The sequence below is a fragment of the Heterodontus francisci genome, chromosome 4, assembly GCF_036365525.1.
Source record: "Heterodontus francisci isolate sHetFra1 chromosome 4, sHetFra1.hap1, whole genome shotgun sequence".
Classification (NCBI taxonomy): Eukaryota; Metazoa; Chordata; class Chondrichthyes; order Heterodontiformes; family Heterodontidae; genus Heterodontus; species Heterodontus francisci.
In genome coordinates, this window is record NC_090374.1 from 89,328,473 (window position 1) to 89,344,942 (window position 16,470).

The 16,470-nt window shown below is 44.3% G+C and overlaps 1 protein-coding gene across 10 annotated transcripts in view; it reads left to right on the forward strand.

Annotated features, from left to right (window-relative positions):
- apc (APC regulator of WNT signaling pathway) overlaps positions 1-16,470 on the forward strand; it is a 263,447-nt gene that overhangs the window by 174,803 nt on the left and 72,174 nt on the right. For all 10 annotated transcript variants that reach the window (XM_068029831.1, XM_068029833.1, XM_068029832.1 and 7 more), the window contains one exon: positions 16,262-16,370. In XM_068029831.1, the coding sequence (XP_067885932.1) occupies positions 16,262-16,370 (109 nt within the window). The remainder of the gene's footprint in view (positions 1-16,261; positions 16,371-16,470) is intronic.

The following is a 16,470-nucleotide window of genomic DNA, read 5'->3' on the forward strand; positions in this document are numbered from 1 at the left end:
CATGGAGCAAAGGCAAACAATATGTTAATGGTGTGTTGAAAGCATTAGTACAGAATAGGTGTTAACGGACTGATATCTATAACTTGCACTGTGTGATGCTAAAACAAATGCTGCTATATAGCAACTCAGATATCAGATGTATGCTTATTAATTATCTATAATATAGTAAAAGTCTTATGACTGTGTATACTTCCTGATGATAAAACCTCACTGTTGTCAGTTTTCTTTTGGTTATAAATTTCTTTGTCCACATTTAGAATGAAACTGCATATGTAAACTTTCCAGGCTATAATTACACACTGCAATTAGTGGTGGTGCTTTTGCACCTTAATTTTTTTGATATTCATTCTCAATATGTGGATGTCGCTGGCAAGACTGGCATTTATTGCCCATCATAGTTGTTTGGAGGAGGTGATGGTGGGCTGCCTTCTTGAACCACTTCAGCCTGTGTGGCGAAGGCACTCCCCCAATACTGTTAGGTCGAGAGTTCTAGGATTTTTGACCCGCCGACTATGAAGAAATAGTGATACATACGTCTAAGTCAGCATCTTATATGACTGAAAAGGGAACTTGGAGGTGATGAGGTTCACCTGCACCTGCTGTCCTTATCTCTGTCACAGGTTTGGGAGATGCTGTTAAAGAAGCTTTGAGGAGTTGCTGCAGTACATCCTGTTCATAGTATACACTGCGGCCACGGTACCCTGCTGGGGGAAGTGGTGCATATTTGCCCAGTGAATGGGGTGCCGATCAAGTGGACTGCTTTGTCCTGGTTAGCGTCAAATTTCTTGAGTGTTATTGCAGCTCTACCCATCCTGCCAAATAGAGAATACTCCATTTGTGCCTTGTAGGTGGTGGAGAGGCTTTGGAGGGTCAGCTGTCTTACCATGTGGCTCTGATCTGGTCTAGCAGTCATGTCATTGATGTGGTTGGTCATTTGGATTTCTGTTCAGTAGTGATCTCCCAGAATGTTGATGCTGGATGACTCGGTAATGGTAATGCCATTGAATGTGATGGGCAGATGGTTAGGCTCCACTTTTTTTTTTATCCTTTCATAGGTTGTGGGCATTGCTGGCAAGACCAGCATTTGTTGCCCATCCCTAATTGTCCTTGAACTGCCATTTCAGAGGGCAGTTAAGAGTCAACCATATTGCTGTAAGTCTGGAGCCGCATGTAGGCTAGAGCAGGTAAGCACAGCAGATTTCCTTCCCGAAAGGGCATTAGTGAACCAGATGGGTTTTTATGACATTTGACAGTTTCATGGCACCATTACTGAGACTAGTTTTCAATTCCAGATTTTTATTAATTAACTGAATTTATTAATTAATTGAATTCCACCAGCTGCCTTGGGATTTGAACCCGTGCCCAAAGGGTATTAGTGAATTTTGGAGTACAAATACACCAATAACTTAAAAGTTGTGCCACAGGTTAGCAAGGCCATTTAAAAAAGGAAACAATGCACTAGGATTTCTTTATTTCTAGAGGGATAGAATTGAAAATTAGGAAGGTTACGCTAAACCTGTATCGAACCTTGGTTAGATCACACTTGGAGTAATGCGTGCACTTCTGGTTGCCATATTATAGAAAGGATATAGAGGTACGAGAGAGGGTTTACAAGGATACCAGAAATGTGTGGGTATGCATATACGAAAAGGATTGACAGGTTTGGGTTTCTTTTCTCTTGAAAAAAGTTTGAGGTGACGGGAAGAAGCTAGTTGTTTGGTGAGTATCTGGTAAGTGGTTAAGATCTGTTCTATTCCTAAAGTTTACAATAGTACAGGAACTGGGGGTAAGGTTAATAAAGTATATAAAAAAGGAAAATAAATAATTGAATAAAATAATTAAGTAGTTAATTAAAACACATTAAGATGGCAGGACAGGTGATGTATCACAGGTGCAGCATGTGGGAGCTCCTGGATGCAAGTGTGATCCAGGGCAAACACGTCTGCGGTAAGTGTTCGCGGCTCAATGAGCTTTAGCTCAGTCATTGAGCTGGAGGCCGAGCTGCAGACACTGCGACACATCAGGGAGGGGGAAAGTTACCTGGACGTTTTGTACCAGAAGGCGGTCACACCCTTTAGGATAGGGTCTTCTGATTTGGTCAAGAACAGGAGAGTGTGGCTGCAGCTAAAGCAGTTAAGGGGACCCAGAGGGCAGGAGTGCAGGAGCCTCAGCCTTTGCGATTTTCCAACAGGTTTGAGGTTCATTCGTTTGGATGAGAATGGGGCTGCATGGTCAATGAGCTAACCCACCATGGTACAGGAAGCCATTCAAGTAGGGGGAGCAAAAATGAGTGTAGTGGTAGTAAGGGATAGTATAGTGAGGGGGATTGACACTGTTCTCTGCAGCAAAGAGCGAGAGTCCAGAAGGCTGTGTTCCCTGCCTGGTGCCAGGGTTCAGGACATCTGCTCAGGGCTGGAGAGGAACTTACAGTGGGAGTGGGAAGATCCAGTCGTCGTGGTCCATGTACGTACCAATGACATAGGCAGGACAAGGAAGGAGGTTCTGCATAGTCCATATGAGGAGCTAGGCACCAAATTAAGCAAAACCTCAAAGGTAATAATCTCTAGATTATTACCTGAGCCACGTGCAAATTGGCATTGGGCAAATAAGATTGGAGAAATAAATGCGTGGCTCAAAGATTGGTGTGATGTAAGTGGGTTCCGGTTCGTGGAGCACTGGCACAGTACTGGGGAAAGTGGGGGCTGTATCGTTGGGATGGTCTACACCTGAACCATGCTGGGCCTAGTGTTCTAGCGAGCTGCATAACTAGGGAAGTAGAGAGGGTTTTAAACTAAATAGTGGGAATATGTGGTAAATCAAGGAGTAGAGACGAGGCAAGAGAGAAAGGTGTTAATGTGGGAAATGATAAGACTATGACAGGAAGGGATAGAGAGTACAAATCAGCAGTCAAAGCTAGACATTAGAAAAATAAAAGGACAAAACTAAAGGCTCTGAATCTGAATGCACATAACATTCGAAACAAAACAAATGAACTGAAAGCACAAATAGAAATAAATAAGTACAATCTGATAGGCATTAAAGAGACATGGCTGCAGGATGACATAGATGGGGACCTGAATATTGAAAGGTACATGACATTTAGGAAGGACAGGAAGCTAGGGAAAGGTGGAGGGGCGACTCTGTTAATTAATGATGGTATTCGCACAATAGAAAGAGATGACCTAAGTTCAGGAAACCAGGATGTAGAAGCGGTTTGGCTAGGGATGAGAAATGAAGAAGGTCGGAAGTCACTTGTGCAAGTGGTATGCAGGCGCCCTAACAGTAACCACGCGGTAGGACGGGGTATAAAGGAAGAAATAATGGGAGCTTGTCAGAAAGGAACGGCGATAATCATGGTGGATTTTAATCTACATATAGACTGGAACAATCAGATTGGCAAAGGTATCCCAGATGAGGAGTTCATAGAGTGTTTTCAGGATAGTTTCTTAGAACAGCACGTTCTGGAACCAACCAGAGAGCAGGCTATACTAGACCTGGTGTTGTGCAATGAGATCGGATTAATGATAAGGTCATAGTGAAGGCACCCGAATGTAACAGCAATCATAATATGATTGAATTTTACATTCAGTTTGAGGGAGAGAAGAGTGGGTCCAAGACCAGTATTTTAAACTTAAGCAAGGGCACTTAGGAGGGCATGAAAGCAGAGCTAGCTAAAGTAAACTGGCAAATTAGATTAAGGGATAGGTCAATAGAGATGCAGTGGCAGACATTTCGGGGGATATTTCAAAATACACAAAATAATTATATCCAACGAGAATGAAAAATTCCAAGGGGAGGACCCACCATCCATGGGTAACTAAAAAAATTAAAGATGGTATCAAACTTAAAGAAAAAGCATATAATTGCACAAAAGTGGGTGGCAGGTCAGAAGATGAGACAGAAGATAAAAAAACAGCAAAGAATGACTAAAAGATTGAGAAAGAGGGAAAAATTAGAGTATGAGAGAAAGCTAGCTAGAAATATAAAAAGATAGTAAGAGTTTCTATAGATATTTTAAAATAAAAAGAGTTAACAAAGCGAGCGTTCGTCCTGTTGAAAGTGAATCTGAGGGATTAATAAGGGAAAATGAGGAGATGGCAAATGAATTGAATGGGTATTTTGCATCAGTCTTCAGTATAGAGGATACAAGTAACATCCCAAAATAGCTGTAAATCAGGAAATGGAAGGGAGGGAGGAACTCAAGAAAATTACAGTCACCAGGGAAGTGGTACTGAGCAAATTGCTGGAGCTGCGGGCTGACAAGTCCTCGGGTCCTGATGGACTTCATCCTAGGGTCCTAAAAGAAGTGGCTAGTGAGATAGTTGATGCATTGGTTTAAATTTTCCAAAATTCCCTAGATTCGGGGATGGTTCCATTAGTTTGGAAAATAGCGAATGTAACTCCTTTATTCGAGAAGGGAGGGAGACAGAAAGCAGGATGCTACAGGCCAGTTAGCTTGACATCTGTCTTGGGTAAATGTTAGAAGCTATTATACAAGACGTTATTGCAGGGCACTTAGAAAAATTCAAGGTAATCAGGCAGAGTCAACATGGTTTTGTGAAAGGGAAATCATATTTAACCAATTCATTGGTGTTCTTTGACAAAGTAACATGTGCTGTGGATAAAGGGGAACCGGTGGATGTACTATACTTCGATTTCCAGAAGGTATTTGATAAGGTGCCACATCAAAGGTTATTGCAGAAAATAAAAGCTCATGGTGTAGGGTAACATTTTGGCATGGATAGAAGATTGGCTAGCTAACAGGAAACAGTAGGCATAAATGGGTCATTCTCTGGTTGGTAAGATGCAACGAGTGGTGTGCCACAGGGGTCAGTGCTGCGGCCTCAACATTTTACAATTTATATAAATGACTTGGATGAAGGGCCCGAAGGTGTGGTTGCTAAATTTGCTGATGACACAAAGATAGGTAGGAAAGTAAGTTGTGAAGAGGACATAAGGGGGCTACAAAGGAATATAGATAGGTTAAGTGAGTGGGCAAAGATCTGGCAAATGAAGTATAATATGGAAAATGTGAAATTGTCCAATTTGGCAAGAAGAATAAAAAAGAAGCATATTATCTAAATGGTGAGAGATTGCAGAGCTCTGAGATGCAGAGGGATCTGAGTGTCCTCGTGCATGAATCGCAAAAGATTAGTATGCAGGTACAGCAACTAATTGGGAAAGCTAATAGAATGTTATCCATTAATGCGAGGGGAATTGAATACAAAAGTAGGGAGGTTATGCTTCAGTTGTACAAGGCATTGGTGAGACCACATCTGCAGTACTGTGTACAGTATTGGTCTCATTTAAGGAAGGATGTAAATGCGTTGGAAGCAATTCAGAGGAGGTTTACTAGACTAATACCTGGAATGGGCGGGTTGTCTTATGAGGAAAGGTTGGACAGGCTAAGCTTGTATCCGCTGGAGTTTAGAAGAGTAAAAGGTGACTTGATTGAAACATATAAAATCCTGAGGGGACTTGACAGGGTGGATGTGGAAAGGATGTTTCCCCTTGTGGGAGAATCTCAAACTAGGGGTCACTGTTTAAAAATAAGGCGGCACCCGTTTAAGGCAAAGATGAGGAGAATTTTTTTCTCTGAGGGTTGAGAGTCTTTGGAATTCTCTTCCTCAAAAAAGTGGAAACAGAGTCTTTTGGTATTTTAAAGGCAGAGGTAGATAGATTCTGGTTAAGCAAGGGAGTGGAAGGTTATCGGGGGTAGACGGGAATGTGGAGTGGAGGTTACAATCAGATCAGCCATGATCTTATTGAATGGCGGAGCAGGCTCGAGTGGCCATCTCCTGCTCCTAATTCGTATGTTTGTATGAGGGGTGACCTAATAGAGGTCTTTAAAATTATGAAAGGTTTTATAGAGTGAATACAGAGAGAATGTTTCCTCTTATTGGAAGAGCATAACTAGAGGCTACCAATATAAGATCGTCACCAAGAATTCCAATAGGGACTTTAGAAGTAACTTCTTTACCCAAAGAGTGGTGAGAATCTGGAACTCGCTTCCACAGGGACTGGTTGAAACAAATAGTATAGATGCATTTAAGGGAAAGTTAGACAAGCATATGAGGGAGAAGGGCATACGGTGTTACAATGATAAATTTTGCTGAGAAAAGGCGGGAGGAGGCTTGAGTGGAGCATAAACACCATCATGGACAGTTTGGGCTTCTGTAACCATGCTTGGTGCATTTACATATGTGCACTATTAACCTAATTTCGACCTTATTTCTCTTACTCTGACTCTACCTACTGCCTTACTATTTCTTTCTCTAGAGTCATCTAATCTTTGTGCAGCTCCGTTATCCTTCCTAATGCTGCATCCTGGTTCTCTTTCCCTTTGCCAAGTTCCTTTAAACCCTCCCGAACAGCACGAGTAAGGACATTGGTCCTGGCTCTCATGACATGCAGTTTCACATTTGCCCTTCCTATTTGGTGTTCCTCAAAAACATAAGCAGCAAACATAGGGTAGCTGGTACATATAAGCCAATAGCATCAAATTCTCAAATAGCCATGAGCTCTGCGGCTGTTGTTGTACTGTCCAACATCAAGTCCTGGTTAAGTCAAAACCTTCCTGAACCGTAATGTTAACGAGACTGATGCCACCTTCTTGCTCTTACCAGCACTTATGTGCCCCTTACTCTGGCCCCATCAAATTAGAACATAGAACATAGAACATAGAAAAATACAGCACAGAACAGGCCCTTCGGCCCACGATGTTGTGCCGATCCTTTGTCCTCTGTCAAGGACAATTTAATCTATACCCCATCATTCTCCTTTATCCATATACCTATCTAAAAGCCGTTTGAAAGTCCCTAAAGTTTCTGACTCAACAACTTCCCCAGGCAAGGCATTCCATGCCCCGACCACTCTCTGGGTAAAGAACCTTCCCCTGACATCCCCCTTATATCTCCCACCCTTCACCTTAAATTTATGACCCCTTGTAACGCTTTGCTCCACCCGGGGAAAAAGTTTCTGACTGTCTACCCTATCTATTCCCCTGATCATCTTATAAACCTCTATCATGTCACCCCTCAGCCTTCTCCGTTCTAATGAGAAGAGGCCTAGAATGTTCAGCCTTTCCTCGTAAGACTTATTCTCCATTCCAGGCAACATCCTGGTAAATCTCCTCTGCACCCTCTCCAAGGCTTCCACATCCTTCCTAAAATGAGGCGACCAGAACTGCACACAGTACTCCAAATGAGGCCTTACCAAGGTCCTGTACAGCTGCATCATCACCTCACGGCTCTTAAATTCAATCCCTCTGCTAATGAACGCTAACACCCCATATGCCTTCTTCACAGCCCTATCCACTTGAGTTGCAACTTTCAACGATCTATGCACATAGACCCCAAGGTCTCTCTGCTCCTCCACATGCCCAAGAACCCTACCGTTAACCCAGTATTTTGCATTCGTGTTTGTCCTTCCAAAATGGACGACCTCACACTTTTCAGGGTTAAACTCCATCTGCCACTTTTCAGCCCAGCACTGCAACCTATCCAAGTCCCTTTGCAGACGACAATAGCCCTCCTCGGTATCCACAACTCCACCAACCTTTGTATCATCTGCAAATTTACTGACCCACCCTTCGACTTCCTCATCCAAGTCGTTAATAAAAATCACAAACAGGAGAGGACCCAGAACTGATCCCTGTGGCACGCCACTGGTAACTGGGCTCCAGGCTGAGTATTTACCATCTAAGACCACTCTCTGCCTTCTATCAGTTAGCCAATTCTTAATCCAACTGGCCACATTCCCCACTATCCCATGCCTCCTGACTTTCTCCATAAGTCTACCATGGGGGACCTTATCAAATGCCTTGCTAAAATCCATGTACACCACATCCACTGGTTTACCCTCATCCACTTGCTTGGTCACCTGCTCAAAGAATTCAATCAGGCTTGTGAGGCAAGACCTACCCCTCACAAAACCGTGCTGACTGTCCCGAATCAAGCAGTGTCTTTCCAGATGCTCAGAAATCCTATCCCTCAGCACCTTTTCCATCAACTTGCCTACCACCGAAGTAAGACTAACTGGCCTGTAATTCCCAGGGTTGTTCCTATTCCCTTTCTTGAACAGGGGCACAACATTTGCCACCCTCCAATCACCTGGTACCACCCCCGTCAACAGAGAAGATGAAAAGATCATTGCCAGCGGCTCTGCAATTTCATCCCTTGCTTCCCATAACATCCTTGGATATACCCCGTCAGGCCCGGGAGACTTGTCTATCTTCAAGTTATTCAAAAACCCCAACACATCTTCCCTCCTAACGAGCACTTCCTCGAGCTTACCAGTCTGTTTCACACCGTCCTCTTCAGTAATACACCCCTTCTCATTCGTAAATACCGAAGAGAAGTACTCATTCAAAACCTCACTTATCTCTTCCGGCTCAACACACAGTCTCCCGCTATTGTCCTTGACCGGACCTACGGACCCCCTAGTCATCCTCATATTTCTGACATACGCGTAAAAGGCCTTGGGGTTTTCTTTTATCCTACCCGCCAAGCATTTTTCATGCCCTCTCTTAGCTCTCCTAATCCCTTTCTTCAGATCCTTCCTGGCCATCTTGTATCCCTCCAGAGCTATGCCTGTGCCCTTTTTCCTCAACCTTATATACGCATCCTTCTTCTTCCTAACAAGACTCTCAACCTCTCTTGTCAACCACGGTTCCCTCACATGACCATCCCTTCCCTGTCTGACAGGGACATGCTTATCAATGGCCCCTACTATCTGCTCCTTGAAAAAGTTCCACATTTCGACCGTGCCCTTCCCTGCCAGCATATGCTCCCAACTTATGCTCCTCAGTTCCTGCCTGACAGCATCATATCTACCCTTCCCCCAATTGTAAACCTTGCCCTGTTGCACATACCTATCCCTCTCCATTACCACAGTGAATGCTACAGAATTGTGATCACTATCTCCAAAGTGCTCGCCCACCAACAGCTCTATCACTTGCCCTGGTTCATTACCTAGTACCAAATCCAATATTGCCTCCCCTCTGGTCGGGCAGTCTACATACTGAGTCAGAAAAGCTTCCTGGACATACTGCACAAACACTACCCCATCCAAACTATTCGATCTAAAGAGTTGCCAATCAATATTTGGGAAGTTGAAATCCCCCATAATTACTACCCTGTGACTTCTGCTCCTTTCCAAAATCTGTTTCCCAATCTGCTCTTCCACCTCCCTGCTGCTATTGGGGGGCCGATAGAAAACTCCCATCAAGGTGACTGCTCCTTTCCTGTTCCTGACCTCAACCCACAGTGCCTCAGTCGGCAGATCCTCCTCGAAAATTCTTTCAGCAGTTGTTACACTATTTCTAACTAACAATGCCACCCCCCCACCTCTTTTACCACCATTCCTAATCTTATGAAAACATCTATAACCAGGTACCTCCAAGAACCATTCCTCCCCCTCACCTATCCACGTTTCAGTGATGGCCACAACATCGTAGTCCCAAGTGCCCATCCACGCCTTCAATTCAATTAGATGATTACATGCTTAGACTGAACCCAGTTGTATACAGCCTCATCATACGGTTCAACTCTGAGCTGAGCTTTCATCCCACTTCTGATCTGTCATCAAGAAACTGCCTTCTGCAACCAGAATATATTCCTATCTTGCCCTCTACTATAAAACTATATATTCATCTTCTGATGCAAGGTCACTGACCTGCTTCTCTCTCCACAGATGCTGCCAGACCTGCTGATTATTTCCAGCACTTTTTGTTTTTATTATTTATTCATCTTGTCAAGAATCAGTTCCTGCATTGCTTTTTCTTTGCTGACATTCCTGCATGTAACTTTCATAAACTTTAGCCAATCCAGAAGTCTAGAGCCCGATGCATCTCCTGTTTAGTGTCCCTCACACCCATCAACCCCCATGCCTCAGCAAATCGATTTCAGGATCATGCCTTGGCTTCTCTCCACATGCCATGAAAAATCTCCAGCCATAAGTTACCATTTGTTCCTCTGCCTGACTGTTTGGTTCACAAGTAGCACTGCATCTCCTCCAAATCAGAAATTGTAGATTCAATCCCCGTTCCAGGACTTGAGCTCAACACAGCTGATGCTCAGAGAGCACTTTCAGCAGAGACATGAAATCAAGGCTCCATCAACCTATTGAGTTTGATGTAAAAGATCCCATGGAAGTATTCTACTGCTTGTTTCCCAGCCCCTCCAATATTACAGATTAAGCTTTAGCTTAAGGACTCTCAGCACAACTCCGTCCCCACTGCACACCATTGTGCCAGCACCTCTGCTGGGTCTGTCCTGCCTGTGGGACAGGACATACCCGGGGGTGGCGTAGTGGTATTGTTACTGGACTAGTAAACCTGAGACCCAGGGTATTACTCTGGGGACATGGGTTCAAATCCCACCACAGCGAAAGGTGGAATTTGAATTCAATTAATAAAAAAATCTGGAATTAAAAAGCTAGTCTAATGATGGCCATGAAACCATTGTCGATTGTTGTAAAAACCCATCTGGTTCACTAATGTCCTTTAGGGAAGGAAATCTACTGTCCTTACCTGGTCTGGCCTACATGTGACTCCAGACCCACAGCAATGTGGTTGACTCTTACATGCCCTCTGAAATGGCCTAGCAAGCCACTTCAGTTGTATCTAACCGCTACGAAGTCAAGAAAAAGGAATGAAACCGGACGGACCACCCGGCATCAATCTAGGCACCAGAAATGACTACGGCAAACCCAGCCCTGTCGACCCTGCAAAGTTCTCCTTGTTGACATCTGGGGGCTTGTGTCAAAGTTGGGAGAGCTGTCCCACAGACCAGTCAAGCAACAGCATGACATAGTCATACTCATGGAATCATACCTTACAGACAATGTCCCAGACACTGCCATCATGGACAGACCCAGCAGAGGTGGTGGCACAGTGGTATACAGTAGGGAGGGAGTTGCCCTGGGAGTCCTCAACATCGACTCCGGACCCCATGACGTCTCATGGCATCAGGTCAAACATGGTCAAGGAAACCACCTGCTGATTACCACCTACCGCCCTCCCTCAGCTGATGAGACAGTACTCCTCCATGTTAAACACGACTTGGAGGAAGCACTGAGGGTGGCAAGGGCACAGAATGTACTCTGGGTGAGGGACTTCAATGTCCATCACCAAGAGTGGCTCGGTAGCACCACTATTGACCGAGCTGGCCGGGTCCTAAAGGACATAGCTGCTAGACTGGGTCTGTGGCAGGTGGTGAGGGAACCAACAAGAGGGAAAGACATACTTACCTCGTCCTCACCAATCTGCCTGCCGCAGATGCCTCGGTCCTTGACAGTATTGGTAGGAGTGACCACCGCATAGTCCTTGGGGAGACAAAGTCCCGCCTTCACATTGAGGATACGGTTCATCGTGTTGTGTGGCACTATCACCGTGCTAAATGGGATAGATTTCGAACAGATCTCTCAATGCAAAACTGGGCATCCATGAGGTGCTGTGGGCCATCAGCAGCAGAATTGTACTCAACAACAATCTGTGACCTCATGGCCTGGCATGTCCCCCACTCTACCATTAACATCAAGCCAGGAGACCAACCCTGGTTCAATGAAGGGTGCAGGAGGGAATGCCAGGAGCAGCACCAGGGATACCTCAAAATGAGGTCAACCTGGTAAAGCTATAACAGAGGACCACTTGCATGCAAAACTGCATAAGCAGCATGTGATAGAGATAAGCGATCCCATAACCAACAGATCAGATCTAAGCTCTGAAGGCCTGCCACATCCAGCTGTGAATGGTGGTGGACAATTAAACAACTAACTGGAGGAGGTGGCTCCACAAATATCCCCATCCTCAATGATAGGGTATCCCAGCACATCAGTGTGAAAAATAAGGCTGAGGCATTTACAATGATCTTCAGCCAGAAGTGCCGAATTGATGATCCATCTCTGCCTTCTCCTGAAGTCCCCAGCATCACAGATGCCAGACTTCAGCCAATTCGATTCGCTCCGTGTGATATCTAGAAACGACTGAAGGCACTGGATACCGCAAAGGCTATGGGCCCTGACAATATTCTGGCAATAGTACTGAAGACGTGCTCCAGAACTTGCTGCGCCCCTAGCCAAGCTGTTCCAGTACAGCTGCAACACTGGCATCTACCCGGCAATGTGGAAAATTGCCCAGGTATGTCCTGTAAACAAAATGCAGGACAAGTCCAACCCAGCCAATTACTGCTCCATCAGTCTACTCTCAATCATCAGTAAAGTGAGGGAAGGTGTTATCAACGGTGCCATCAAGCAGCACTTGCTGAGCAATAACCTGCTCAGTGACGTTCAGTTTGGGTTCCGCCAGGGGCCACTCAGCTCCTGACCTTGGTTCAAACATGGACAAAAGAGCTGAACTCGAGGTGAGATGAGAGTGACTGCCCTTGACATCAAGGCAGCATTTGACCGAGTATGGCATCAAGGAGCCCGAGCAAAACTGGAGTCAATGGGAATCGGGGAAAGCTCTCCGCTGGTTGGAGTCATACCTAGCACAAAGGAAGATGGTTGTGGTTGTTGGAGGTCAATCATTTCAGCTCAAGTACATCACTGCAGGAGTTCCTCAGGGTAGTATCCTAGGCTCAACCATCTTCAGCTGCTTCATCAATTAACTTCCTTCAATCATTAGGTCAGAAGTGGGGATGTTTGCTGATGATTGCACAATGTTGAACACCATTCGCGACTCCTCAGATACTGAAGTAGTCGTGTAGAAATGCAGCAAGACCTGGACAATATTCAGGCTTGGACTGATAAGCGACAAGTAACATTCGCGCCACACAAGTACCAGGCAATGATTATCTTCAACAAGAGAGAATCTAACCATCTTGCCTTGACATTCAATGGCATTACCATCGCTGAATCCCCCACTATCAACACCCTGGGGGCTATCATTGACCAGAAACTGAACTGGAGTAGCCATGTAAATACCGTGGCTACAAGAGCAGGTCAGAGGCTAGGAATCCTGAGGCGAGTAACTCATCTCCTGACTCCCCAAAGCCTGTCCACCATCTGCAAGGCACAAGTCAGGAGTGTGATGGAATACTCTCCACTTGCCTGGAATGGGTGCAGCTCCAACAACACTCAAGAAGCTCGACACCATCCAGGACAAAGCAGCCCGCTTGATTGGCACCCCATCCACAATCATTCGCTCCCTCCACCACCGATGCACCGTGGCAGTAGTGTGTACCATCTACAAGATGCACTGCAGCAACACACCAAGGCACCAACACACCACACCTTCCAAACCTGCGACCTCTACCAACTAGAAGGACAAGGGTAGCAAATGCATGTGAACACCACCACTGCAAGTTCCCCTCCAAGTCTCTCACTATCCTGATTTGGAACTGTATCGCCATTCCTTCACTGTCGCTGGGTCAAAATCCTGGAACTCCCTTCCTAACAGCACTCTGGGTGTACCTACCTCACATGGAGTGCAGCAGTTCAAGAAGGCAGCTCACCACCACCTTCACAAGTGCAATTAGGGATGGGCAATAAATGGTGGCCTAGCCACGAACACCCACATTCCATGAATGAATTTTTTAAAAAGCCAAACCCTTTAGACTACCCTTCCAAAGTCGTCCCTCTATAAAATCTATTCCTTTGACTGTGCCTTTGGTTTCATTTTCCCTCCCTGCCCCAAATCCTTTCATTTCAACTCTTTCCCTCCCCCCCCCCCACATAAACATTCTTTTACATGAAGAACATTTTTATATATATAGATATATATGAAGTGCCTTGGGACATTTTACTCTGTTAAAGACTCGATATAATTGCGAGTTGTTATTGTAAATGCAAGTTTTTATCAATATGGCCCAATTACTCATTTCCAAAGCCTGCTGAACCATTGGCATAACCTACTTTAATTTGTAAATTGAGTTACTAACTTTGTCCTTTGTCAGCTGGGAACTGGATTGAGGTCTCCCCAATTCATTTAGTTTAAACATCTGGTCAGAGTGATTGGCTCTTGATTGCTTATCAAGACTGGATTTAAACTGGTCCAAAAATGATAACAGTCTGCTGTACCACTGAGCCACTGATTCTGAATTATGGCTTTCACACACTGTTGTCTTGATTTCTGCAGTGTCATTCTTTGCTGGTTTGAAGGATCAGCTTCTATTTGGTTTAAGGTGGTAGCTTGTTATCTTGCCACTCTTGATTTTTTTGCTCATTTTCTTTCCTCTTTTAACGATGCTTATTTGTGGGCTGCCTCTGATACCTCAGTCAAATGTGTTCTTGAATTTGAATTGAAATAATGGCCTGGATTTTGCAGTCAGTAGCAAAGTGACAACACTCACCACTGACCTCGAAGAAAGATGTCCACAAAGATCTAGCGATCTCTGTGGTGTGGATTTCACCTTTCCTGAAACTAATTTCATTCTGGTGCCTGCTTTAGCAGATCTCCGGCATCCAGCAACAGTGATGCCATCAAGCAGGCTAAGCAGCCAATCACATTGAAGAATTGTCACAGATAGCAAACAGGAAGTAACAAGTAGGTTTTATTATTCACTTGTTACAATTTTGCAAAAAGCAAAATAAAGATTGGGACATATACATTGAAATATCATAAACTTTAAAAAGAAATAATTTTTACTATTTTAAGATATCAATGGAAATTTTAGAATGAAATGGAAAAATTTAACATTCCACAAATGTAGAATTAGATTTGCAGGGCCAGAGTGGTTGTTCAGTAATTATGACTTAGTACGTTGTTAAATCTCCAATTACAGCTCATACAACAAGGCATAACTATTTTTAGGGTTTTTACAGCAAGACTAATAGCGTAAAAAGTGGATGTTCACGTCAAATCAGTGATTTCTAATTGATTTCCATCTGCAAGAACTTCAGCACACCCTGAGGAGGAGCAGTGGATCACTGACAGCAACTTCTGAATTTCTGTGTTTAACTGCATGTCTGCGGACTCCAAAAAAGCGACTGAAGCTAATGTCTGTAAGCGAGCACAGAGATGATGTGTGTTCGGGACTTGGTGTGGATATAATATGTGCAACAGAGTTTGGATGTGCAGAGGTTTATGGAAGGTGGAGAATGGGAGACTAACAAGGCAACAGCAGTGCATGTAGCCATCCCTGAGCTTTGGAACAATCAAGTTTGGAGGAGACAAAGCCACGAATGAGGATTTCAACAGCAGATGGACTAAAGCAGTGGCAGTGATATGTGATGTTAATCAGATGGAAGTTGGCAGACTTTCTAATGGAGAAAATGTGGAGTCACAAGCTAATTTTGGAATCAAATAAGACACCAAAATTGCCAACAGCCTGCTTCAAGCTATGATAATGGAGGGAACGGGAAGCCGTGGTGAATGGCACAGAGTTTGTGGCATAGGCCAATATCAATCCCGACATCTTCCCAAAGTTTAACTGGAAGAAATCGCGTCTCTTCCAGGACTGGATGCCAGACAAGTTGTCTGACAACACAACAACAATAAGTTGCATTTTTATAGAACCTTTTAATATAGTAAGCATCCCAGTCACTTCACAGGTGCATTATCAAAGTCTGACAACGAGTCACATAAGAAAATATTAGAGCATGTGACTAAAAGTTTGGTCAAATAGGTAGGTTTTGAGGAACGTCTTAAAGGAGGAGAGAGAGGCAGAGAAGGTTTAGAGACACCGAGGTAGTGGAGGGGTTGAGATGGATGGTGGAGCTGAGTGTCATCGGCATATCTGCGGAACCAGACCTCATTAGGGAATAATTGTATAGCACCAGCCTACTGTCGTGAACTGGGCGCAGGCCCCAAGGCCAGATCCAGATTGGATGTCAGACCCCATTTCAGTTAGACCACCGAACTGCGGGTGCCTGCTGTGCATCCAAAGACAGTTTGCTGGCAAAGCAGTCATCAGTTTGGGCAGGATAGAGGGGCAGGGGATTTGGAGGGAGGCGTTTAGGAGGGGGCTGAGCAGGTGCTGGCAGTAGTCTTTGGGACTGCTGTGGAGCCCCATCCGTTACTGAACTGTGACCTGAGACTTTGTTTACTTAACAACAGTTAGACTTTGTACCCTTAACAGGTGTAGTTTCACCTTGGCATAAGAATAAAAATACATTCTGCATTACATTGCATAGAGCTGCTGTCTTTACAACACAGCATGACATTTAAATTAACCTGAGAAATGCCATGGAAGATTCACTGGAGAAAATAAAGACAGAATTGCATCCATCAACAAACTGATTTTTTTTTTACATGACTTGTCTAGATGTCCCATAAATAAGTTAGGTGCATTGTAACCATACAGTTTGTCTTTGTTGCAAGGTCTTTATTACTTGCTGAGATTGAAAAGGAAGAGAAGGAAAAGGATTGGTACTATGCACAACTTCAAAATCTCACCAAGAGGATTGATAATCTCCCTCTCACAGAAAATGTAAGTTGAATTTCTCCTGACTCTCTTTTTCTGCAAAGTAATTGATTATATAGATTGGAACATGTAATTTTGTAACATTCCCATATTTTATTAGCTAAGT